At 39.4% G+C, this 27719-nt stretch overlaps 2 protein-coding genes across 3 annotated transcripts in view; one reads left to right on the forward strand and one right to left on the reverse strand.

The window, feature by feature from the left end:
- faf1 (Fas (TNFRSF6) associated factor 1) overlaps positions 1–5859 on the reverse strand; it is an 81989-nt gene extending 76130 nt beyond the window's left edge. The window contains exon 1 of the mRNA XM_061239853.1: positions 5482–5859. Coding sequence (XP_061095837.1) covers positions 5482–5541 — 60 coding nt within the window. The 5' untranslated portion in view covers positions 5542–5859. The remainder of the gene's footprint in view (positions 1–5481) is intronic.
- Positions 5860–8196: 2337 nt separating this feature from the next.
- Positions 8197–14869, forward strand: cdkn2c (cyclin-dependent kinase inhibitor 2C (p18, inhibits CDK4)). 2 transcript variants are annotated; one of them, XM_061239943.1, is made up of 3 exons: positions 8197–8288; positions 8894–10018; positions 12784–14869. In XM_061239943.1, exons 2-3 carry the CDS (start codon positions 9887–9889, stop codon positions 13147–13149), a joined length of 498 nt encoding a protein of 165 aa, XP_061095927.1. In that variant the 5' UTR covers positions 8197–8288; positions 8894–9886; the 3' UTR covers positions 13150–14869. The 2 variants fall into 2 exon arrangements, with proteins under 2 accessions (XP_061095927.1, XP_061095928.1); XM_061239944.1 differs by lacking the exon at positions 8197–8288 and adding an exon at positions 8436–8669.
- The last annotated feature ends 12850 nt before the right edge of the window (positions 14870–27719 follow it).

Consider the following 27719-nt stretch of genomic DNA (forward strand, 5'->3'; position numbering starts at 1 on the left):
GGTAAGCCTGTTGAACGTCCCAAATTTCTTATTTCTCAGACTCCTAGTGGCTTCCTTGACTTTATTGACAGAACTCTCGGCCTCACGTTGACAAATGGCAATAAAAGACTCTAAAGGCAATTGAACACACCAGACTAATCAGAAACCTTTGAAGCAATTTGTCCAAAACACCATGGTGCCCTGAATTGGAGGGGGAGGGGTGGTGACATATAAAAGGGGATGTGTAATTCTAACATGTTTCATGGGATATAGACCTAAATACCCTTAGATTCAAGCTGACAATCTGCACTTTAATCTAATTTCACATCCAATGTGCTGGAGGAGTACAGAGCCATCAGATGTTAAACAGAGCCAAGTGGTGGTTGGAGAAGGTGTATAATGGCATTTCCACAAAATCCATCAACGTGCTTGTTGGTGCATCATTCACCAACAAAGTCTATCCAAATTGCCTACAGGAAATGAAACATTACTGAAGGCTATGGTGCTTGCATCAAATGTGTTACAATGATGTAAATTTGTCTGCTGTCAGTCAAACCTACTTTCTGGATATGGGTAAGGCAGCAAAGGAATCAATTCCAGAGGGGCTTTTGTAATTGGTTAACATGAATCTCCTTACATCCCACCGCCCGACCACCTGTCCTCTTGACCCCATCCCCTCTCCCCTCCTACAATCTATATCCGATGACATTCTCCCTTTTCTCTCCTCTCTAATCAACACTTCCCTCTCTTCCGGCACCATGCCCTCTTCCCTGAAGAGGGCCAGAGTCACTCCCCTCCTCAAAAAACCTACTCTTGACCCCTCTGCCCTTAACAACTACCGGCCTGTCTCTCTTCTTCCCTGTCTCGCTAAAACTCTGGAACGGGCAGTCTGCTCCCAACTGTCCACTTATCTCCTCCAGAACAATCTCCATGACCCCAACCAGTCTGGCTTCAAGAGTGGCCACTCCACTGAGACCGCCCTGCTCGCGGTCACTGAGGCACTCCACTCTGCTAAAGCCAAATCCCTCTCCTCTGTCCTCATCTTCCTCGACCTGTCGGCCGCCTTCGATACAGTCAACCATGAGATTCTGCTCTCATCGCTGTCTGGGATGGGTGTCACAGGGTCTGCGCTCGCTTGGTTTTCCTCCTACCTCTCTGGTCGCTCCTACCAGGTGACTTGGAGGGGCTCAGTCTCCGACCCTCACCCCCCTACAAACTGGAGTCCCACAGGGCTCAGTTCTTGGGCCTCTCCTCTTCTCGCTATATACCATGTCTCTTGGTTCTGTTATCTCTTCCCATGGCTTTTCTTATCATTCTTATGCTGATGACACCCAACTCTTTATTTCCTTCCCCCCCGACACCCAAGTCACCACACAGATCTCTGCCTGCTTGGCTGATATCTCTGTGTGGATGACTTCCCACCACCTGAAGCTCAACCTTGCCAAAACTGAGCTTCTCTACATCCCTGCTAAGTCCTCTCTGTCAATCGACCTCACACTGACTGTTGAGGACTTTGTAGTTTCCTCCTCCCGTACGGCCAAGAATCTTGGGGTGACTCTTGATAACTGCCTCACCCTGGCTCCACAAGTATCCTCCACTGCCAGAACCTGCAGGTTCTTTCTGTATAATATACGCTGTATCCGTCATCTCCTGACGGAGAAAGCCACCCAGCTCCTAGTCCAGGCGCTCGTCATTTCCCGCCTGGATTACTGCAACTCCCTCCTAGCCGGTCTCCCAGCGTGTGCCATCAAGCCCCTCCAGCTGGTCCAGAATGCCGCAGCCCGCCTGATCACCAGTCAGCCCAGGTCGGCTCATGTCACCCCGCTTCTCATTGGCCTCCACTGGCTTCCTATTGCCGCACGCATCCGTTTCAAGGCCCTAGTGTTAGCACTTCAGGCTGCTAAGGGGACTGCCCCACCTTACATACAATCCTTGATCACTCCCTACTCCCCAGCTAGACCACGCCGGTCTGCCAGCTCTGGTATGGAATGACTTGCCTACCACTGTCAGGACAGCAGAATCCCTCCCCCTATTTCGACGCAGACTCAAAACCCACCTTTTCAAACTCTACCTAAGCCCTGATTTCCCCCGCCCCTCCTTTCTGTTATCCCTATCCTTGTCTAACCCCCCCCAAAAAAAAAAAAAATTATAATAATAATATGCACTTATGATGACGACTATGTTTAGAACAGCATTCTTTGTGTATTTTCCTAGTTCTAGATGTGATGCTTTGACCTATGGTAGAACCTATGCACTTGTAAGTCGCTTTGGATTAAAAGCGTCTGCCAAATGACAAAAATGTAAATGTAAATGTAAATGAATCAGTTCATTGCATAGATCAGTGGTTCCCAACCTCGGTCATGGGGGCCCCCCTGTTGGTTTTCGTTCCAACCACAACTGCAATCCATGTTCACAACCTGTTAATTTCTGTTAATTTACAGGGATTCTTTACCCTCTTAAGCCACATTGTGCAAAAAGGCACAATGTCCTAGCTATGCATGCCACAAATAATGCCTATAATTTACATGTTCATAGTGTGCTTTTTGTGATATATTTCAAACAATGAAAAAAGAGGTAAAGCTGTTTAAATCAAATGAAAGACTGAGATGAATCAATAGGCTCCTAACTAAGGAAGGTCTGGACACATGGCCATAAAAACAAACAATTTGGTAGATAATGAAGAATCCAAAGATAAAGCTAATGATAGTGAGGCAGACCTGCATTGTTAATACTTTTTTTAAAAACATAATGAAAGAACTTGACCACCTGTGATCAGCAACCTAATTACGAGCCATTCATTTCTAATGTATTCAGTTAATACGTTTTGTTGCTTTTTATTGAATATATCAAAATAAGCACAATGTGAACATGGGACTTTTATTCTTCTTTGTATGCACAACTAGTTCTGACAATGTGGTTTAAGATGATAAATAATCCCTCTAAACATGTAATTAAGAAAAATTCTGGGGAATCCAATTGTGGTGGGAACAAAAACCAGCATACACAGCACTCCTGACAATGTCTAAATGCATTGAGTTGGTGCCACACAAAACTTTTAAATTAACGTTTCAAACAGGTCTACCTAATCAAGTGGAAACAAAGTGTATATTTTCAACTTGCCAACAAAATAATATTGTTAGCAACTACTGTCCAATGATTTCCTTTTTTTTATGTAAAAAGCTACGTTCAGTTTTCTGGTACGTGGCAATGAATTGTAGATCACGTTGTACAGTATCAACAAGCATAGTTGTTATGCCGACTATAAGAGTTTGTAATAGTACTTCTATCACTGCAATTGTTAAGGTCTGAGAATCCAATTAATTTATACTGCTCTTGATAAACCCTTGAACCGAAGCTATAGTCATCACAATTCCTAAATAAGGGTACCACCAAAGTCTTAAAGATAATATAAAAGTCACTTCAAAAAACCGGTCTGCCTCTTTGCTAAAAGTTACTGACTAACCTGATAACAACCATGCAACCTTATTAGCAAACAGCCTAATTTTTATTTTACTTACAAATGCTCTAAAGATTATTCTTAGGAGTAATTTTTTTTAACACGTGGCCACTGACATTACCGTCGAGTCCTAGCAAGTTTAAAAGCTATGTGTCTAAGACAAATTAAATTAAATTTTCACTAAACTTGCAGGCCTGCTTGACTTCTGCGACAGCATTGGAATAAATATATATGGCTATGGGAAGATCAGATATCACTTTCAACAAGGGCACACTCTTCCAAAACGCGATGAAAAATCTTACGTGTTCATGCTGAAAGACCTTACCAAGTTTGAATATATTAGCCTACATTTGAAGAGAAGTGTACAGTGACAAACTGGTTTCAGGCGCAAATTCAACACTGAGAATACTGACAGGCCCAAACAAAGGTAATTACATTTTGTGGGGGAGGGGACAGATCTCGCCCAAAGTGCGCAACAATTTTAATCATTGTAAGACTTTACCTAAAGTATGGAAATAACTGCCACAGCATTGTGAACTATTAGTGCACCAGGCCGCAAATTGACAATAACATAGCCAAGACAGGCATTTGTTTGCATCGCATCAAAACAATACATAATTTCTGTTTTTTAAGCCAACGTCACTTCAATCGTTACTACATTGTGGACACTATATTTATCAACACTGTTCTATTTTGTGAATGTATGAAGATGTGCAAAAAAAAAACGATGAGTTAAAAGACTTATACTTTGCAAAAGCCACAGATGGCTAATAATGTTACCATCTGACTCAGCTAGTTCTTTTGGCCTCCATGAAATGGCTGGAACACTCTGAGGTTTCAATACTCTCCCTGATCCAAAGCTATGAATTGCAAAGTTGAGGATAAATATATTTTCCGGACTCGAACTAACGATTACATTGCTGATTGCAAATTAAATAAGAACATATTCAAAAATAAATAACAATGTTTGCTTATGAGCTATTTAAATCGTGCCATGAGCAATAGCCTTATGATGAGCACAATAACGGAAGAGCATAGCAAAAGTGTCATGTAATTAACCGTAGTACAAGTACACCTGCCATAACATGTATCATCATTCCCCTTTAAAATTGTTGGCATTGGGTCATATTTAAATTATTGAAACAAAATGAAAGAAAATATGACATTTCTTTTTACATAACATTACTGACTGAGTAACGTCGGCTAATGGTGTCGTGTGGTCACATAAGCAAAATTAAGGCAGTGCGTGTTGCCAGATAGCTATATAACATCTCAGCCACACCTAAGCGTGTTTATTTTTGAAGTACCGTATATTCAAAACCAATGACGGCAGAACGTTATACATTTAGCTAGCTAGATAGCTAGCTAGCTAAACATAAACTACAACAAAGTCTGTGCCCATTGTGTCATTGTCATTTGTTCTATGTTGTTTTAAAGCTACACTAACCGTATTAGCTTGCTAGCTAGGCAGCAACTCTATTTCCAGCTGAAGTTATATAGTCGTCCAGGGGGCTGCTATTAACAAATATGTCAAAATGCTAGCCAGCTAAGTTAGCCTCAAATGCAAGGTTCACACGACAGCAAGCTAACGAGTTCACTGTAAACAAACATGAATAGCAACAATGTTAGCTAGCTAGCTATTCGTTTAGGACAGCTAGCAAGCCAGGCTTCCATGAACTAACGTTAACCTCCGGTAGCGTGTTTTCATATTCGAATCGAGAAATACATTGTGGCCTTAAAATGCAATCCAGTTTATCATTACCGTGATCATGTATTCACTTTCAAAAATACACCCGTGTCTGCGATATGAACTTGTTTGAAATACAGCTAGCTACCCTACGGTTTAGCTTCTTACAGCTTGCTAGCTGGGTAGCTAGCTATCCACATAACCAGAGCATCTCATCCTCTGAAACAACTAGCTAACGTTAGCGATCGTACACAACTGGGCACCATGGCATGGGCTTTATCATATTGGATTTAGTGTTTGGACGTGGCAGCAAGCATTTCAAACAATGTTTGGATTTCCGCTGGAAGAAAAAACCCACCTGAAAGTCAGCCAGAATCATTTCTCTGTCCATGTTGCTACCGCTAGTATCGGAGGCCATTGCAGTGACTGGCTAACTCTGGCTAGCTCAAGCTCTCTCGTTTTCTCTCTCTCTCTCTCTCGCTCGCTCTCTCTCTCTCTCTCTCCCTACCACACTCTGTCGCTCTCTAAGAAGCAAGCAGGGGACTAAGGTTTCATATAAAAAATATCGTCGGAAATTAACACAAAAAAAGATACCCGAGCCCAAAATCTAGGATTACGCGGGTACTAAAAGTGCAAACGTTGTACTTTGTGCCGTGATCTGTATCTTTCAGGGTTTCAGCTCTGTGTTAACGTCACTTTTTTATCTGCCTCTCTCTCTCTGGCAGTGCTACCCATGCTTTACGGCAATCGCAAAGCATTGTCGCAAAATCAGTAAACGAACGTTATCGCAAGTTTGTGCTCTTAAAGTGGTACAACGGCTATTAAAAATAAACTTTACAAAGTCACAGAAAGGACTACACGCTAACGTTACAGACAGTGAATCGGGTTTCTCTGCCAATTTGTTGCCACAAACACTGAAGCGTTATTAGAGCATTTGTATAAAAGCTGGCGAGTGGACTGTCGAACATATTACTTCCAAAACTTTATAAAGCAATGACCTATTTAATGAGTGCAAACATTTTCTGTGACCCAACTCTTATTTCAAATGTAGCCTGGACGCAACCGGTTTAACAGTAGGCCTAAGCTCCAACGTGTAAGCTACCATGTAACTATTGCTTTGTATGTATATATTGTAGTGTTTTCTATGACTGGGGTGAAAGCTAAAGTATAATGTGTGCTATAATATACAGCAAGTTATTTCACATGCATCTCACGTCGAAGTTAACCCCCCTTCATAACCCCTATTTGGGAACCACTGATAACCCATATTGGGAGATATTTAAAAACTAAATCAAATATGCCAGCATGTCATGTCATAACATGCAGGGATGCAGGCAGTCTAATAGCAAGTGTATACTGTTAAAACAATGGCAAAGGGATGATTTAGGCCCTAATATTCCAATTGGTCGGATTGTGAGAGTTCTCGAAAATGAATCTTATTCTCTTTAACTGAAAATGTGAAAATACTATATGGTTATTGTAAGAATGCTATTTGTGTTCATAGCAACAACCATAATACAATTAACAAAAATGATAATAAGTAGTAGTACACTTCAAGAATAATGGCAATAATATCATATTACAGATAAATTGCTTAGCAGTGGGCAACTATTACAAACATTGTTCCTTAGATTATAGCTATATAGTTTGAGATGGCTATTATTCCAGAATACAAATGGTTTATGTTATTACTGCAATAAATTAATTAGTTCCCTTGCATTTGACCATAATGACGCAACAACAAAGTGTGAAAATGGGTTCTGTGAGATTCACATGGTTATGCAATATGAAACATTTATACAATTCCCACATGTGGAACCTAGCAATGGAAGCATTTTGTATTCATAGTCGACAGAGTTCAATTGGGTGTTAATGCAGAGCTCCATTTAGGGTGCTTTCTTTAATAAAAAACTTTTGTGAGACATTGTGTTTAAATCTCAAGTAACATATGTACTATGGTGGATTTAAATAATGTATTCGTGTTGAGCATGCTATTTTACTGTTATTTACTGAAAAATTAGAAACATGAGATGTCCCTTTAATAGTGCATGTGGCTTTGGTAATAATGACTTAGAATCGAAATTGATAGGCAGTTAAGTCAAGTCATGTGTTTTGAAAACATAACTGTTATGTTGAAAAGTGAACGTGCTGAACCTGTACTTCAATCTCTTAGTTGCTCAGAGTGGAAAAAGTGGTTGATATATTTGTTATTTTGAACTACTGCATACAGTGCGAGTGTCTCTTTATTCATTGCCATTTTTCTTATTATTCTTCTACTTTTTTATTGTTTTTATGTTTGATTGTGTTAATGAAAAAAGGCTAAAACCAAGTCACATTAACACATGGAATCATTGTTTGTTCATTATTGCTGATGTGTAGCGAAACGTCCTTAGGTATAAACTAGTCACTTTTCAAGCCATCAGTAAAATACAAATATAGCCTTATTCGAGAGTGCTGGTTTTCTATTTCTGGTGGAAACAATTCATTGACTTTAAAAATGCGTTTTCACTTATACACTGCAATTACATTTTGATCTGCGTGTCTAGTACCATACTGCAACGCGTTCTTTGGCGTGCATTTGTGAGTGTTTGAGCAGGCCAGGTGTGTGCGTTAGCTGTTGTTGCGCACGCGCCGCGGAGAGGGCTCTCATTTCAAATATGAATTGTATGCTACAGCACGGTGTTTTGCACCTGCTATTTCTTTAACATAATCTTGTAAATGGAAACATCATGTACAGTTTGCCATAGCCTACTGCTGCGTGCCTATTTTACCGTAGCCATCTAGCCTATATCTTTGAGCGTAAAATTTGTTAAGCTTTGGCAAAGTGCAACACTATTCATTTTCAGTTCACCGTATCTAAGGGATAGGCATAGATGAACTTTCTTATGTATCGTAATTTGTCTTCGCCCGTCTGTCACACACACCGGCCAGTGAGAGAAGCGAGCGACTGAAAGCTAACGCTACACCCGCTAGCTAGCTCTCGTCAGCAAAACTCAATATGTGGAGTCCCGCCTCTTGTCTGTTAGCTTACTGTAGTGGGCGGAGGACCTGGTGCTCATTTCAAAAATGAGTGATGTCAATGAGCAGCAACAGACTTTTTTCTTTTTCAAAAAAATAACCGAATACCACCCAATCAGATGTGTGAGGACGGCAGGCTATCTGACGGTAAGAAGGACAAAATACATAATGTCCTAGCCTAATAACAAACCATAGCGATAGTAAGTTATATATAGAATAGCCTATTGTTAGTCATTCTAGTTTTTATATCCTAGTCAAATTTGTTAATTTCACGAAAGCGCGTTTGTCAAGTCATTTAGCTAGACTTAAGTGCATTAAAAACGGATCGCAAATACTGCGCTGAACATTTTGTGGGCTGCTGGCTAATTGTGTTAAAAGCTCAATTCATAGGCTACTGTTACATCGCAAATATTGCAATCACTGGTAAAACTAAATGCCTGACAACTGGATAAAATAGCTCGCTAAATTGAAAGAAAGGAGTGCGATCTAGCGGAGCAATGTGGTTGCCCTGCCAAAAACTTTGTGAAGGTATGAACACGCAAGGTTTGTTGTGTTGTAAGCAAAAATAAACGGCTCATCATTTAATGAGCAAAGCAAACTGGACACCAGGTCTCCACTATAGCTGCCTCTATTTTCAGTTGAGAAATGGGCGGGAAGTTTGCATAAAACTTTGAAAACACATCCTTTAAAATGTCATTGGATATGGCCATTCGCTAAACAGAATCAAACTATTTTCCCTTGTTTTTTTTCAGCCCGATTTGCGTTCAGACCAACAGTATAAAAGGACGCCACAACCTGCCCAACGAGAGTCAACGAAACGACAATGATGAACGGACACCAGTTGCTGTTGGACTTTCTATTTTTAACTGGTTGCTTTTCGAATTCAGTTAGCCAGTGCTAGTTACTGACATATGAATTGCACCTGCATGCTTTTTTGGTTGAAGAAAATAAATAATACTGGCAGAGTATATGCTATGCCATGGATGCAAGAGCTCTTTTCGAATAGGAAATGGGAGACCTGTTTCGGGGACATAATAGGCGACGTCATGCTACTTCGGTGAATCTCTAGGCTTATCTCGTTCCCATCGCACTGATGATTGGTAACTTTTTTGGGGTTTACTTCAAACGCACGTAAACCTTTTTGGTTTATGAGATTATTTCTTGATATCCACATGTTTTTATTGGACTAAGTAGTAGCCTTATTCTTATTCAAGACATCGCTTGCCTAACGGTAGGCTACATATACCCAATCCCGTTTTATTTGTAACAGTTTATGACTGGGTAAATCTATAACAACTGATGTGAAGCAAGCAAATGGAGATACATGAAGAAGCCTGAATGATGCAAGTAGCCCACTGGACGGCATCCTGCGTCAGTAATCTAGAAAGCTGTTAGCTTTCTTTGAGTTTTCTCGACTTAAGTCTAACAGAAGAGAGGCCAGGACAGTGAAGATGGTGAAATAAACTGTACAATTTGGTTGGAGATGGCGTGACATCCCTCTTCTCCGAACTGATGCGGACTATATAGTGGGATGGTGTTAAAACGGAGGGCGGACCCTGGCACGGCCCCCGTTTCTCTTACAGCAAAGTAACAGTTAGCCTTTTTTAACAACAGACTGCTTGCTCGTGATTCGTCATCATATAGGTTTACCATCACCAAAAGCGAGTAAAAACCGTTACAGTTAACACCTACTTTTTCGCTACCTTGAGGATATTATTATTCTCAATCGTTTGTTTCTGCAAAGAATGGCTGATCCATCAGGAGCAAATAGGCTGACCAGTGCATCTGCAAGAGGAGAACTGACAAGACTTCAAGTAATATTGCAAAACGGGGCAGATGTTAATGAGAGAAATGTGTTCGGCAGAACCGCGTTACAGGTTGGTATTGCGTGTCCTGAGACCTCTAAGTGTTGACTTTCTGCATAGTCTTTAAAGATTGAACTTCTTAAAATTCAGTTTATTCTTTTTTTGTAATGGGTGATATTGACTTCTGTACCGACTTCTGATATTGTACCAAATGTAAATGCGTAGGTTATTAATAACGTATTGTAAATATTTCAGTTTCTTCTAGGCGATAATATGTCATTTTAAGTTGCCCTCGACAATCGGATGGGGATCATATTTATGCAGGCAGTTGTTTTTCATTTATCTTCAGTCACTAGGCTGTTACAGTTGACCTGGGGCTTTCTTTCTTATTTTCAGTAGCCTAAAGGCAGACAGTTATATGTGTAATTACCAAATGAATACCCTCAATTCGCATTTAGACTTCTCCAGGAATAATAACGGTAATAATGCTGTGGTTCTGAGGAATGTGTTAGTCGACTTTAAGCTGTGAGTACATTCTAGCTCATTTTCTTTGTGCGAACTTATGTTTTGGTGCATCATGTGTATAGAAATTGTCCTTTCATTGTCAAATTCCATGTAAAGCCATTTTGTTTCTTCCTTAGTAGTAATATATTTAAATGATCAAAGTCTTACATTATATACAAATGACAAGCCAATAAAGCAAATGCTAATGTTATTAAAAATACAATAAGATATGAATTTATTCCTAACATTTCTACAGTAATAGGGCTAATTTGTCTGACATTGAATTGAAGCATAGTTTTCCACATGAATGTTATTGGCTGAGGAAACCTAAAAGGTAAAACAGGCCTTGCTCACAAGTTCACAACTGATAAATCCATAGTGTAATGCAAATATAGAGTTACGGTGCATCTATACAACACATATATGTGAATAGCTGGCACAATGGTTGTAATATTCTGTTTTGTATTTCCATTGAAAAACAAAGACAGACTTGGAACACAGTTTTGTTCTTATTCTCTATCAATCATGACCGTAGAATTGGAAAGGTTCTTTCTGCCTTCTGAGTGGTGTTGAGATTTTCAGATATTTTTCTGTAGAATTTAACAGCTTACAATTCTCGCAATATTAAGACTCAATATTGGAATATCAAGATTATCTGTCGTAGAATTTAGCAATAGCAAAACTCAAAACACGGGTCCAAAATGAATCATTGTGAAACTACTTGATAGTGAAATAGATGAGACAGACAGACTGTTTCTCAAGAATGAACGTTTTATCATTGGACATTTTATTGAAAAAGGAAAGAATGTAAACATTATTATAACTCAAAATAATCTTTGTAAATATCTCACAGTGTTCAGGTTGCAATACATGGTGACTGATGATGCATCTGAATAAACAGTTTTGCCTGCTTTTTAATACCAAAAACCGATTTGTAATAATATTTTAGATGCTACTATCACCAAAATGCATAGCACGTAGTACACTCTGTAATAATTCTGCAATATGATGTGGCTTAGGGTTCATAGGACTAGATTCTTGTACACTGCCATGAAAAATGAGTAAAAATAAAATGAGTGTTTGCATGTATAAACTATTGCAATGGGTTTAGTTATTGGGAAATTACAATTCATACATGCTAAAATGTAATGTTAATACATTTTTGTCTTAATTGAAGTGCTGCCTATTATTAAAAATAATCATATTTGATTTTAGAAAGCATGCCGTCATATCCGTCCGTTAACGGACTCAAGTGTGATGGTAGCCACAAAGGGGAATCCCATATTTTGAACCTAGCAATGGTTGTTCATTTTGTTGTAGAGACTCACACAGGGGGAATTGATTAAACAGTGTTCAAAGAAATACTAATCTTGTCTCTGAAAATTTTAGGGGCATTTGCATTCGTACATAATGATTTATCTTCTTAATATCTTCATGTCTCCAAGTTTAGTAAGATTTGCACACACAAAAAAAACTGTTTAGGCTTTCACTCATTGACAGGCAGTTCACACATTTGCTATTTTCTTAGTCCACTGAAACCTATAGTTCTTGAAAACATTGTAAAAGGAGAATTCACATAAATAAGTATAAACCTTTCCAAAACTGTAATATCATTTTAATCCACTTGAAGCCAGATAATCCTCCAATTGATACTAAATTGATATTTCTGTCTCAGGTGTTGTTAATAATTATAAAATCAGACATGAAAACCAGCATGCAGCGATTATTATCACAATTATTTAAATGTTTCCATGCGCATTGACCACTGCAATAATTATAGCATTTTTCTTTCGCAGAAACAGATCTGGAATGGTTTTGAATGTGGCCTAAATTTTAACCATAAAATATTTTAGTTTAAGGCAATGTATTATCATTAAATTATATTTTATGTTAATTGTATTTTATAAATTACTTGCCAGCGTGATAGGCCTGGAGGTAGGATTATGTAAAAGACTAGCCTATGTTGTATGTCTTTTTTCTAAGGTTTACTAGATGAAACAGTGCAATATGGTTAAAAGTACCGAGCAGGCTTATGGTGTGATGTAGAACTTTAAGACCACAGTAAGAATGCATTTTTGGTTTGAATGATCCCTTTGTTCCAAGTTAACTGAATCTAGAACTAAAATCAAACAAAACAAAAATCCCCAAAAAAGGCATTATTACGGGTATGTTTTGAATAGCCATGGCATATTTCTGATCTGGTTCCCAGGTCAATGTCATACTTTTTTCTTAATTTAGCACTTTTGTGAGCCATTATCATGTACAAACTAGTCTTCCTGAAATAGGTATTCTACTTTTTTTGTTTCATTATTTTTTTTGCATTCTGCCTACAGGTGATGAAACTTGGCAACCCTGCCATAGCTGAGGCGTTGCTGCAAGCCAATGCAGATCCAAATGTGCGCGATCCTCTGGGAGGTCTCACGGTACTTCACGACGCTGCTCGGGATGGCTATGCTGACACGCTGCAAATGCTTGTGAATCATGGTGCCGATGTCAATATTCAGGACAATGACGGAAACTTGCCATTGCACCTAGCCGCTAGAGAAGGGAACTCGGACGTGGTTAGATTTTTGATTCAACGAACCACGGAGCCCATGCAACAGAACCTCGGAGGCAAAACGGCATATGATCTCGCAATAATGCACAACAGAGTGCAAACTGCACAGTGGATCCAGAATTACGTGCATTCTGGAGAGTGAATTATGTTTTGCTTTCCTTTTTATTTTTTTAATTTGATGATTTTTTATTTTTTGTTTGATATGTATACGAGGTGGTGAAAAACAGGCGTAATACTTTATGCTGCATCTTTTCACCGCCGACGCATAGCATTGTACAGTAAAGTATTCTCTGCCCAGTCAGCGCCCTCAAGATGATGAAGAAATGGAAGTCTGGTCATTGAGATTTTCTTCCAAATCCTTAGGCCTACCACTCGCTTAAAATATGTACTGCATTAGTACTATTTACACCAGAAATTACAAAATAGTAATGAGAATTACAGTACTGAAGAAGTACTGTGCAGAAGACTTAGGCACCCTAGACCTTAATATATATACGTTTTCTTTTTTATGTGTGTTAGTATAAAAGAACACATTTGAGATTTCTAAATATTCATTTTCCAAAAGATAAAATTTTACAGAGACATTTTTGTCTTAAATTTTTTAAAGTAACATATTATTGTAAGCATTTGACTACTTTTTACATAAAAATTTAATCAAGGCTGTCTGAGATCAGAAGCAAGGAGTCAACCAAAGTCTGCAGAAGAACTGTGGCAACTTCTCCAACATGCTTGGAACAACCTGCCTGCTGGTTATAGAACTACAGGACAAAGAAGGGATGCAGTTTTAATGCCGAAGGGTGGTCACAAAAAAAATTGATTTGATTCAGTTTTGAACTATTCTACCAAATTACTAAAGTGTAAGGTAAAATGTATAGTACGTTTATTTAGGAAGAATCTTATCTGTACAGAATGTTATACAGGTGCCTTAGACTTTTGCACAGTACTGTACATGTCAGAGGGCTTAACTGCCCTGACTGTGGGAACTGATTTATTGACAAAATAAAACATTTTTGATGACGGCTACTTTAATGTAAGTAAAGGAAGTGTTCTACACGCCCATAGCTACGTCGCTATTAATGTCGCCTTTTGTCAAGAGAATAGTGGGATGTAATCGATATGATCCATTGTTTAATTTTACAAAGAATCTGGCAACTTTTACAACTGAATTTAAAATCTCATAGCTACATTAAAACCTAAATTTGTGGTCGAGGAATATTATGAAACTGCACCTTCAAATTCTAATTTCAAGGAAGAGAGCTGATTTAGGCTACCTAATTTACACATGTCTAGCACTTGTGTCAGACTAGCTATCCGCACGATAGCTAGTCTTACACAAGTGCTAGACATGTGTAAATTAGTGTATAAGAAATAAAAAACGAAAAGTTTCGCCGCTATGAAACATTACTGTACAGCTTTAAATTTAAACCACAAGTTGAAGATACCAGTTAAATTGTCAAGATGTTTAAAATTATCAACATATATTTGTTATTCCTGCCTTAAATTTACATTTGCACTTTATATGTGAGTGTACATAATGTAAAGTTTACTTGTTTACTTGACTGAAATGTGAAGGCATGCATTTTGTGTGTATTAACAGTTAATGTGATTATTATTGTACTTTTAACCAAAGATAAATGACTGCTGTTTAATGTGTGTGTATGTGTGTTAAAATTCCAATCAAATGTACGTCAGAGATGTATGATCCAAAAACATACACTTTACAGTAGCCTACAAATTTTTGTTCAGTAGCATTTTAAAAATACAACTTTACTGTAGACTGTGGTTTGTCTGCGCGCGTGCACGCCGGGCGAATTGACTCATCTCTTTGCAAATGTAGAAAAATAAAGATTTAGTGAAACGTTTTGCGTTCCGTCATTTTCGTAAGTTAATGTATTGTTTTGTATTTTAATCGATGAATCGATAACTGATTCTGAAAAGCTCATATACGAAAACGTTAATATGAACTTCTTAAATCACCACAGCCTTTCAGAATAAATAGGAAATTTCCACAAGAAATAATCAGTCATTTGTAGCCAAAAACAAATAAGTTTCAGTTGAAGTCGCTCTTCGGGTAAATACACTTTGTATGGATATAGGCGCAAGAAAAGGTCAACAGACAAAATTCAGAATTTCACAAACCTTGTCAGAAATAGTCAGACGGTTTACCGGACAATTTTAAAATATGTCATCTTGCCTATTTCTACTGTACTATAATGTATGAAGACATTACATTTGAATTCCTTGTTAGCTATTTGGAAGGTTAAAATGACTTTTTATTGTCGCACCTACACAAAGCACATATAACATACAATAAATAAATAAAAAAATTCACCTAATCGAATTGTTTTCGGTTTTAAGAAGACCGAATGAGTCTTCATCACATTGGACACTACATTCAGTAATTCTGAGGCAGGAGTAGGCCTATTTCTGTATTCCAAAATAATACAATCTGAGCAAAATACGGTGGCATATTTCACTTGCTATTGACTTTAGTCACTAATGCTAAACGTCCAGTCGATTAGTCTGCAAGTTTCACTTCAAAAAGGAACAAACTATTGTAGACAGCTGTGATACAGAAGACCATTTTAATTTCAAACCTAGCTCATTAATACATTTAGCCTGAAACAACTATATGATCACAAATAATATACGCTACAATAAAGTGAAAATCTACTTATTTTGACTCAGCAAGCATATTACCAAACGTTTACATTATTTGTAGTAGCAGTCTGACAGATCAAGGAGGCCGATAAACCTCCGTGTGAACAATTCCGGAAAGTACGAAAACCAGATCAACGCACAACCATTAGAATGAATTAAAATGAACGCAGAATAACTACAGCATATTACCAGGGCTAAATACCATTATAGGCTACTAGGAAAATAGATAATTAAGGTAGGCTACAATAAATGTATAGCCTAATGTGTTTTACAATATAGCCTATTTTGGCAACTCGTGAATTTATCGTGGTCCGTACTTTTTTCCATTTACATTGGAATTATCATTAACGTCTCTTTCCACTGCTAACCTGAAAGTACAGCCCCCTCCAAAGATATTGGGACTCCGAGGTGAATTCCTTTGTTTTTGCTATACACTGAAGACAATTGAGTTTGAGGTCAAAAGATGCACATTATAAGACAGATCCGAATTTCAGCTTTTATTTCCTGGTATTGTTATTTAAATTTGTTAAACACCTGAACATATCACCTTTTGTATCAGACCACCGAAATTTTAGGTGAGCAAAAGTATTGGAACGTGACTGACAGGTGTTTCTTGTTGCCCAGGTGTGTCCTGTTAGATTGATCGGTTAATCAATAAATAGTTCTGAATGTATACTCTAGGTTATAGCCTTGAGATTTGCCTGTGAGGCCATTGCACAAGCATTGGGGATGGCTTGTACAACACTGAATGTCCTGAAAAAAATATTGATGACAGAAACATTGTGAGAGCTGTGAAGAAAAACCACAAAACATTGATTACAAACAATCTCCACAGGGCAGGGGTGAACGTATCACAATCAACTGTTTGAAGAAGACTTAGAGTGCAGCGATATAGTGGCTATACCACAAGATGCAAACCACTCATCAGTAGTAAGAATGGGAAGGCGAGATTACAATTTGCAAATAAGTACAGAGATGAGCCACAAAAGTTCTGGAACAAAGTTCATGGACTGATGAGACCAAGATTAACCGAAATCAGCTGAAACCCTCATAGACGCTAAAGCCACCTGGGCTTCACCTCACAGCTCTCCCTGGCCTTTGGCCATATCACTGCACTAAGGGCTTTTGGTCAGGTCAGTTTATTTCTTTCACTTCCCTCTATGCAGCATAAACATTGTACATTCCCTAGAACTGCATTTAGTTCCTTCTGCTTGGCACTGACAGAAGTTGCCGCTTTCATTTTCTATTCCTGGTGTTACAGTTGCAGGGAATCTGCACTCACTTCTTTCTTTCTATTCCCCCTCCCCCTTGTTCACCAGTGTAGCACTTTACAGTTGTGTGACCATCACCACAACCCAGCTCAGACTGCTGAGCCTTATAACTCAGGCATCAGACGTTTGAGTTTGGACTACGTTGTCTCTACGCCAGGACTCCATAGAGGCGGAAGGTCTTGTGGCCCTAAAGTAAAAGTCCTGTATTAAGACTCCTGCTAATCCCTAAATCCAGGTGATTGGAACAAAAAACTGGGGAGGACTTTGACATTTTTGAACCTGGACTTTCCACATCTGCATACAATCGGATTAGTCCCACTGGGGTAGGGTTAGCCTGAGTGGCCCTCCGGTTAACACTGAATAGTCCCATTTGGTGTAAGATTATTCCTATTAATGGTAGCTTAACAAACAAAGGGATCAGTGTACTGCCATTCCGTCACATGGCCATTGCATAAATACACCCCAGGCAGAGACACTCTATCGTAGAGTGTTTGGCATTACCTAGTGGGAGACGCATATTGGTGCCGTAGCATTGCAGACTCATTTTAGGAATATAAAAATGTATATTTGTTGTACCTCCCATTGTCACTACATTAGCTCTCAATATGGTGAGCACAAACAAAACATGATGAAGTACAAGACGAGGACAAACAATGCAGAGATATGTACAAGATCATGGCAGTTCACGAGTCCACAGTGATTAAAACACATACAGACATTTGTTCCAATGATTCCAAAAGCAAGAGGAATGCCTTGTGTCATTTTTGTGTATGCTCAGCTAAAGCCATTATGATCAATTAGCCAACAAATACATTTGTACATGAAATTCCTCAACACAGCATGAAAAGTGGGAACATTACTAGTCATAAACAAAGGACTTGCACTTGTCCATCTTGGGAGCTTAAGCAAGATTCCGAATGCATCATAAACTTCCCCACAGGTGGGCTGTATAGAGTGGAGAACAGAAGGCTTTAAAAAGAGCTGTTTTAAGGTCATCTGTATACATATGAAATTTGCGTGTATTTGCGTATATTGGCTTGTGCATGCCATCAGAATACTGTATATGCCCTAGGTGGGGTATAGTTTCAAATAACATCCCAAGGCATTTATACATTTTTATGGTTTGCAGCTTTTTTTTTTAGCCCACTTTTAATTTTGGGGTTGTTCTTGAAAATATGTAATTCTGTAATTGCTTTGTGTTCCATTTCATGTGCTGAATATTGGATAAAACAATTTATTAAATATGCCAATCTATTCCCATTGAAACGTAATCCTATCATCTCCAAGTATGACCACAGATATTATTACAGACTGTGCAGTGTTCAGTGGTTGAGCGGTTCCCAACCCTGTTCCTACTGTCCTGTAGGTTTTCATTTCAAGCCTAATTTGGCACACCTAATTCTATTAAATAGCTAATATATCTAGCCGTTGAATGAGGTGCTGGAGTGAAAACCAACAGGGCGGCAGTTCTCCAGGAACTTGGCATTCAGTGGTGTTGGTGTCATCTGAAGAGTGCGTTCATCCTTTATCCTTTATTTACTCGATGGAGACCACACCTTTCTCTGTCAATGATCCTGATCCTGTCCTGATCCTTGTAAATCTCTCTGCAGCCTTTGACATGGTCAACCACTCCACCCTTCTATCCTCCCTGGCAACTACAGAGATCTGGGGCACAGCCCCAACTGGATTGAATCCCACCTCTCTGGTTGATCCTCCCAGGTTAACTGGGCTGGTAAAGTATCAGCCCCTCATCCCCTTGTTACAGGAGTTCCCCAGGGCTCGGCCCCCTCCTCTGTTCCATCTACACTAGATCCCTTGGCCCTGTTATCTCTGCTCATGGTATACCATGGTTATACTGATGACACCCACTCCTCCTCTCCTTTCCCCTATCTGACACACAGGTCTATACCTGTATCTCTGCCTGCCTGAGAGATACCCAGAGCTGGATGGACAACCACCATCTGAAGCTCAACCCAGGTAAGACTGAACTAATCCCTGCTCTAACCTCTCCCTTCTCTGATTTTTCCATTTTGTCAGGGGACACCACAGTGACTTCATCCCCCAGCGCAAGGAACCTCGGAGTGGTAATGGACAACAGGCTGTCCCGCTCCAAGAACATTGTGGTGGCGATTCTCTGTACAACATCCAGAGAATCCGTCCCTTCCTCACCACCTACTCAACTCAGCTCCTTGTCCAAGCAATAGTTCTGTCTCGCCTTGACTACTGCAGCGCTCTCCTGGCCCTACAACTGATACAGAACGCTGCGGCTTGTCTGCTATTCAACGTCCCCAGACACTCTCATGTCACCCCCCTGCTCACTGACTGGCTGCCTGTTACGGCTCGCATCAAATCTAAAACATTGGTGCTTGCATACCAGGCAGTTAAGGGATCAGCCCCAGCCGGATGCCTGGCGCCTCTCCCTCATCGCACCTGCACTTCCCGGTCACGACTGCTGTCTGTTCTGGCCCCATGGTGGTGGAATGACCTTCCTGTGGATGTCAGAACAGCAGAGTTTTTGACCACTTTCAACCTTGCAACTTGGACAGTTATCAGAATATTCTACAAGGGTTGAAGTTATTATCAGTGTGATAACTCTAAGACTTGGAACCATACTTCTCTCTATGGTTTTCAGTGCACTTGTCCCTGGTTCTGAGTTGCACTTTATTGTACATTGCTCTCCATAACAGAGTCTGCTAAATTATTATAATGTAATGTGGTATAAAAACATACCGTAAATATCATCTATGTTGTTTACACTCATCACCCTTGCATTAATACAAGTGTGTGTGTGCTTGTGGGCTTGTGTGTGCCTGTTTGTATGTGAATGAATGCAAGGTGTAACATGCATGTAGTAACTACATTAGTCCTGTTTTAAAATCAGTGTAATGTGCTGATTTTTGACCAAAGGTCTTAACTTACAAAACTTTAAATGTGCTTGCCTAGCATTCCATGAAAGGCCAAATAATCCCCTATAAACCCCTCCATTCACTCAGGGCTGGTCCTTGAGGGCCAAAATATTGAAAAGCTTTTTATTACATGATAAAGTTTGTCCGAATGTTCATCTGTAAATATGTATCTCTTTAGTTTAGCCTTCATTATGATACATCATAGTGCAATGCAGGAAAAGTGAGGGATAGGTGGAACTGTACATCACATGACAGATTTTTCCATAGGGTAAACTTGCCTCTTCAACAGTCACCTATTTGTATCTATTATGTTTTTGGGTTGTCCGTCCATCTGTCCGTCCGTTGTCTGTCTGTTGTCTGTCTGTTGTCTGTCTGTTGTCTGTCCATCCACTCCATTCTCAGGAACGCCTTGAGGGAATGTTTCAAATTTGAAAACGTCCACTTGGGCTCAAGGATGAACTGATTACAATTTAGTGGTCAAAGGTCAAGGTGGCTGTGACCTCACAAAATACATTTTTGGCCATGACTGTCGAATAGTATACGATTATGAAATGATGACATTTTATATCCAAAAGGTCAAAGGTCAACTTCACTGTGACATACTGTTTTGCTTACCGCAACAGCTGGTAACCGGTTGAACAGACCAGCTCCCAGCTTTACATGGTTAGACCAGGTCAAGCTATGTTTTGAAATAACCAGCTACCAGCTCAGACAAGCCACCAGTGCTAGCTGATTGACCAGCACATACCTTGCTTGACCAGCTTATGGAGATAAAATGTATTTATCGATAGAAAGGCTCTGTACCACAATGAACCTTGATCTATTAGGCTGGACCAGAAAGAGAAAAGAATTTAAACTAACTGCCAACTATGAATGTGGGTAATCTTGCAATTATCCATATTCAAGGGGGTGAAAATGAGATGATGCAAACCACAGACGTTAGCAATTTCATTACTTCACAATGACCTTCACCACTCCCCTTTGATCCCATTTCTGACCAGAAAGATTTGCCAATAGTCTGCAAAGTAGCCCTGTGGTCCACTGGAGACCTGCTCTGCGTGGTCCCTGGTGATGTCTACTCTCTGTGAGTGGGGAAATCATTGTTCCTGCACACTCACAGAAGTTACCTTGCGTTCACACACACAGCTCATAAACATACCCATATGTGTTTTCCTGTATGTAAGTGGTGCAGGGAATGGCATGTGAATGTAGCAGCATGCGTCATGTGACAGGGAAAATCTGAGACCGTGATACCATTTACACTCAACTGTTTACTCTGCCCAGCTGAATGAAATAAGGCCCTTACATAGAGCTGTGTGCTGCAGTTCAGCTATTTTCTAACCTCTGAACACAAATTATGGCTAAATTTGTCGGGGGAATGGAGTGATTTGTAGAGCCCAGTGTATGGAGTGTCTAATTTCAGTTGCAATGTTTTTTGCTTGGACTGAGTGACAGAGTAGTGCCCTCAGCCTGAGGTCTAGTTTTCTAGATACTGCCTGGCTTCTCCTCACTCCACTTTATCACTGTTGTGGGAAAACATTTTGTTGAATATCCCCAAGATCAAAGAAGCAGCCTTTTACAATATTAGTAACCACATTGCAGAAAAAAAGGAATATATTGGAATAAATATTTGTCAGTATAATTAATATATGCTGATGAAAAAGCCTCTATCATAAAATGTCTCACTGTATGTCGAGAGTATTTTGTACTCATACTGCAAAGGATGTGTCATCAAGGTAATGAAAGTGTAATCAGACAGATTGTCACCACCAGGAAAGTTACTTGAAATGAGTATCATATTCATATTAGTATCACTGTAATGCAGACATTTGTGCAGACATCCATGTGGGCCAATATCCAGAGGCAGAGCACCTGGTGTATAATGCTCTCAGACAGATCCATGACAGTTCCACACAAAAATAAAATTAGGAGTCAAGCCAAAAACATTTTCCAGAACTAAATATGGTAAAAGAGTAGTAACATACTTATCGTCCAGCTAGTTTATATAAATGACACACATTATATCATAAAAGCATACATGCACTGGCTCTGGCTAAACAGAAATTAAGAAAATATATTAGACCATTGAGACTATTAATAATTGTAAACAATATATGAGCTAGCAATTATCGTCACGTCATGTCCCAGCCTTCATGTCAACATGAAACAAGACACAGCAGAATCTGTGCTAGTATGGCATCCTGCCTCATGTGACGGGTAAAATTCACACAAAAACGTTTCATTGGAAATACTGTACCATCTTGTGGTGGTCATTGGCCATTACAATTCCAAGCGGTCAGGTGCTACATGTTCCCAAAAGCTTTCTTGTTACATGCTCTATCAGCATAGTAAGAATACATACTATGTGTACTGCTATGATTATCACAGAAAAATGAAAATGTAAAATATAACTAATATAACTTTTGACTAATGACATGAACATAGAAATCTGAAGCTGAATCATTTCTTCCTTTTGTCATTCCTGAAATCCTTAAGTGAGCTACATTACATTTTTGACATGATTTTGGCGAGGTCAACAACAAGTATAATGACGAACTGAAGAATCTAGATTTTACTTATTTGAGCATCGGGTGTGTAATGCAGATATCATATAACTTGGTCCTAACCAAGCCAACGAGTCTATGAGACGAACAGTAGCCTAACATTTAAAATGGAATATGATTTTCAAAAAATATGTTTTCTAGATTTAGAAATCTACAAAGCAGAAAATAGTAAGTTGGAAACAACAGTCGAGAGACTATATTGTACTGTTCACACAAAGCCAACACCCACCCAATTTACTAAATAATATTCCAAAGGGACAGTTCCTGAGAATCAAAAGAAACTGCAGTACTTTGGCTGAATATAACAATAAAGCAGAACAACTGTACATAAATTCACAAGGAGGGGCTACAATGAAACTTCCTTAAGGGTCACTATGAAAAACATGGGCTTGGTAAACAGACCAATACTCCTGATGAAGAAATCATATTCAATTGAGAATCAAAAGCTGTCTGTATACAACTACCTGTTGAATGACTTTAACATAATTTTAGAACAACATTGGCATATACTGCAATATGATCACTCAGGAGATGGAGTGACTGAAATGAAGACATTTTAATTCATTCTTTTAGCCCAGCTCCAGAAAAACGCATCCGGCTTTCAAATCCTGCAGAAGGAAACTATAGATGTGGACATTGTTTACACTGGACAATGGTAAATATTTTTTTCACACCCAGACTGGAAAGAACATTAAGGTGAAAGGCTTCATTAACTGGAAGACCAAGAGGGTAATTCACATGTTAACATGCTAATGCACTTTGGCTCATATAGGCCAAACAAAAAGGGCCCTCAAAACACAAGCAGCAGCAGCCATTAGAAACCTGGGGCCTGTTCCACAAAGCAGGATTATGGAGTTAGCTGAATAATTGCACTGACTGAAACCCAGACCCCACCCAAATCTGGACTGGACTGAAGTAAAAAGAGCCATTTTACTCAGTGCAGTTATCCAGTATATTCAGTAATCCTGCTTCATGGATCAGGCTCCTGGACGATTCAATAGCTAAGCACTAAAATCAGGACATGGTACCTTTACCCACTCCTTACATTGTGTAGGTTTAGAGAAGGTGGAGATATCAGTTAGAGGTTGTAACCTTGTTAAAAGAAATGCAGCTTATTGGATTGTGAAGTTACATACTTCAGAACCACCGGGACTCAATGAGGAGCTAAATGTAGGCCCTTCTTAATAAAACGTACAACCTTTCAAACAAATAAAGTTTTATTTTCAATGAATATTCATGAATATGCTTGATATGCAGTCAAAATGTTGCAACCACATTGTATCTTTACATAACTATGTTAATGTTGAACATCTCACAAAACAAAACCCTTTAAAAACCATGTATGTGTTAAGAAACAATTTAGCTTTTAGGGCTTTTCTCATATATTTCGACAGCTCAATCATGCCCATGGTACACTCACCATAATCCCCATCAGCAATCCTGCACATCTTCTCCTCACACAGACACAAGGCAGAGGAAGACTCTTCATGCCCAATTTAGACTCTCCAATCAGCCTAACCTGCATGTCTTTGGACTGCGGGAGGAAACCGGAGTACCCGGAGGAAAAACACGCAAACACGGGGAGAACATGCAAACTCTGCACAGAGAGGCCCGGGACGACGGGGATTCGAACCCAGGACCTCCTTACTGTGAGGCGGCAGTGCTACCCACTGCACCATCCGTGCCGCCACAGGCTGGGTGATGCAAGAGCCAATTATACATCACCATGAAGGGTCACTGGCCACCCATAGCCTGCACTGGCACAGCTCGTGGGGCTTCACTGCAACAGTGCCTTAGCAGAATGAGCCACAGAACAGCCTATTATTACTGTGGGATAGAATCATACATTCTATACCTCATACATTCAAAAGGTTGTGAGCAGCTATTTTCCCTTTCTAGTTACTACTTGTGTTAACCAGATTCTTTAGTCTTTGAAGAGTCATAGTTTGTTCACCTCCTTTGCTATTCTATTAAGACAATACACAGCATAGTGCCTTGTAATGTAGTCTCAAAGCATTGTCCCTGCATATGTGCAGCCAACAGAGTATTGGCCAAGATGCTTGACTGGTACCTGGATGGTTGGTTGGAGCCATGAGAAGGGCAGCTGTTGGGGCCTCAAGCAAGGCCCTTAGCCCCACATTTCTTCAGAAGGGAATTGGCCCCTGTTTGACCTTATCAAATTGTAAATCGATTTGGATGAACGTCAACTAAATAAGTGTAACATAATGCATGGCGTCAGGTTATACATTTCTGAAGAAAAAGACTATCATTATCCTTATGCACGTACATGCTAGGGTGTGATGCACATTCATACCGATGTGTGTTGTGTGATACAGAAGCGATCCAAAATGATAACACTCACAAGATTACATAGCATAGTTTCTATTTATTTATGCTAAGCCTGAAGTACATATCATACGTATATACATACTTACAGCATACAGATATTTCTCACTGTCACACATACATATGGATCAAGACCATCTAATAATTCTGAAGAAAACACCCAGTAGGTATGGGCATTTTAGTTTTGTTTTGAACAGCCCGTATTAAACAGGCATTGCAACTTGAATCACACACCAATACATACATACAAACATACCCTACATACATCTTCTAATTTTGCATTGCAACCCTGTACTGAATGCTGCTGCAGGTTGTGGAGGGTCAGTTCAAAGAATTATATTTTATATTTTCTCCGTTCTCCACACATAGAATCCAATCTTCTTTTATTTATCAACTTCTATATCCAACAGGTCACCCTTGGACCATGTTTTTCCACGCGGTCTTCTGATCACTACCAGCTAGCCAAGAGTCCCGAGCCAGCCTGGGACTCCACCACATCCCTCCACTCTCAAATGACCAAGGCAGCGGTCATTGAACGGAGAGAAGAAAACAACATAAATAGCATGCAAAAAAAACCCAAAAAAAACATTTCCTCCAAAATCTATTTCTCTGATACCAACACTGAGTGCCACTACTGCCAAGCTCCAACATCGCTGAGCGACACCGCACCCAGGGCAACACCGTCTGGAGATTCGGGTACTGGATCCCCATCCAGCCGTTTTCCATTCAACTCTTCAGGGGGAAAAAACAGCATTAACCCTTTCAGCCCCAAGCCCAGTATGAAGAGCCTCCACCTATATCCCAAGGGGCTCTGGCTGAGAACATTTAGTAATATTGGCATTTTACTCTGCAGCTCAGGCTATTTCAAGCATCTCAATAGGAATTGGCCCAACGGTTTTCTTTGTCCTCTTCAACACTTTCCTCCTCAGAATCGACCGAAACATCAGGCTCAGATTCTCGATCATCTAGCTACAGAACTTCCCACTAAATCTTCTGTAAAGCCTGTCAAATTTGTAGCCCCTGCTATCAAATAAAGTCGCAATGACTCGCTTCAGTTAACTTGCAAAATTTGATGTCAAAACAAACCTTAAGGCTTCGTCTATTAGTCAGAATACAATTTTGATTGGTTGAAAAGGTATCGGGTTGAGAGTGCCATGAGGCACCTTTGGGACTCGAGTGCCGTATGTCACTCCTGAGACTGAAAGGGTTAACACCGGCAGAGACACAAGAGATGGCCGTGAAACACAAATGGACAGAACTCATTTCTGCTTAAAAGCGTAAATCATAAAAACCAAATTAAAAGGATAAACCGTCAGGGTGATAAAGTAAAAGACTGTCTACTTTAAATAATATTAGGTGACTAAGAAAAAATATATATAGTATGCATTTAAGCTTTGTTTGTGCTTTCATAAATATTTTAAAGATAACAGGGCACATAGGTTCATTTTAATATAAGCAAGTAGAAATAATCTCATATTTTAGTACAGTCCGCCACATAGAATAAGGAAGGAAACATCGCATATTTCTGTATTCTTAACTTGTCACATCATTAATTACAATTACAGCCATAATTTCAAAAAGCCCAGCAAATCAAAACCAAAAGTTCCCCAACTGTCAAAACCAAGGCATACTTTACATTGGCTTCATTATGAGTGTGACAGACTTGCATGCCATGACATTCATTTAGAAAGACCAAACACATTTCACAAAATGGACAATGCCAAAATGTTTTTCTGTTTTCCCCCCACTTCCACATTGCCAGGTATTAAAATTGACACCAAGCTTTCATTCAATAATACCTTGAAAACAGAAGTGAAAAAGCAGTGTTTATAACACACTACATACACATGTAACTGTGTTTCAGAAAAGGCTAATGCAATGAAAAAGTGAGGACATTTTTGTGTCCAGTTACACACTCAAGACTGAATGGGCCACTGGATTCGGTTATATTCTTGGTTAAAGAAGAGGGGAAACCCACCACAGCACCATTACGACAGGTAAACATATTTGGGCAAAATAAAATGAGCAAACAGCCTGTAATTGTTTGGAAGAGCAGAGTACATTTATTTTTGTCCTCAACTCAAGGAGTATGTTTCAGATTTCCCAAATCTTTGAAGCCCACCTTACAGTTATATTAATGTCTAGAAATGCCTTCAATAATTTTTAAGGATATGCGCGTGCATTTAAAAGAAAAAGATAACCACTGGAAACAAAAGTATATATTTACAATTTCTTAAAAGAAAACAGAAAAAGAAAACCCAAAAAACTAAGTGTATCCGTGATCACACACACTGGTAATATTGCAGACAAAGGATGAAAGTCTAGGCGGTGGTTTGCGCACTTGTTTCTGGACCACTTCAATGTGAACGTTTCACTAGAATTACCGACTTTGAATCACATTTCCAGCGAAACCGGGGCTGCCAGTACATCATCTAGAAGACCACAGAACAATTCATAGAGCTGCATGAAAACAACCTTGCCATTAACTGACGACCGACATCACCTTGTCAACACATTTTGAATTTAAAAAGAAAACCTTTCCACTCCGCAGTGTGTCAATGGAGTGGACAGGCGTCTGAACACAAAGAGTGACTCAATTGTCATCAATGAGGAAGTGCAAACCTTATTGGTCTTCGACTCAATAAAAAGAAAATGGAAGAAATAAAAATAAAACTACACAAGAAAGAGTCCTGGGGTACTGTTTCACACAGGACTGGGAGTCACCACACTCGCATGGTACAGATTCAACCACCATTTCAGCGGAGCGGCGATTAGCATCTTAAGTTCAAACAATCTGTGTGATTACAAAAATATTTCAAAGCGATAAGGTATACAGGTAAATATTTTGCAATTCAAATTGAGTTATAGATATAGATCTTTTCCATTATGCCCCATACAGAAGTGCAAGTTCCTGTGGTGTGTTTAATGTGTATTTGCATGTATAGTAGGTCTGCCTGCCCCCCC

Source organism: Conger conger, chromosome 4, assembly GCF_963514075.1.
Source record: "Conger conger chromosome 4, fConCon1.1, whole genome shotgun sequence".
Taxonomy (NCBI): domain Eukaryota; kingdom Metazoa; phylum Chordata; class Actinopteri; order Anguilliformes; family Congridae; genus Conger; species Conger conger.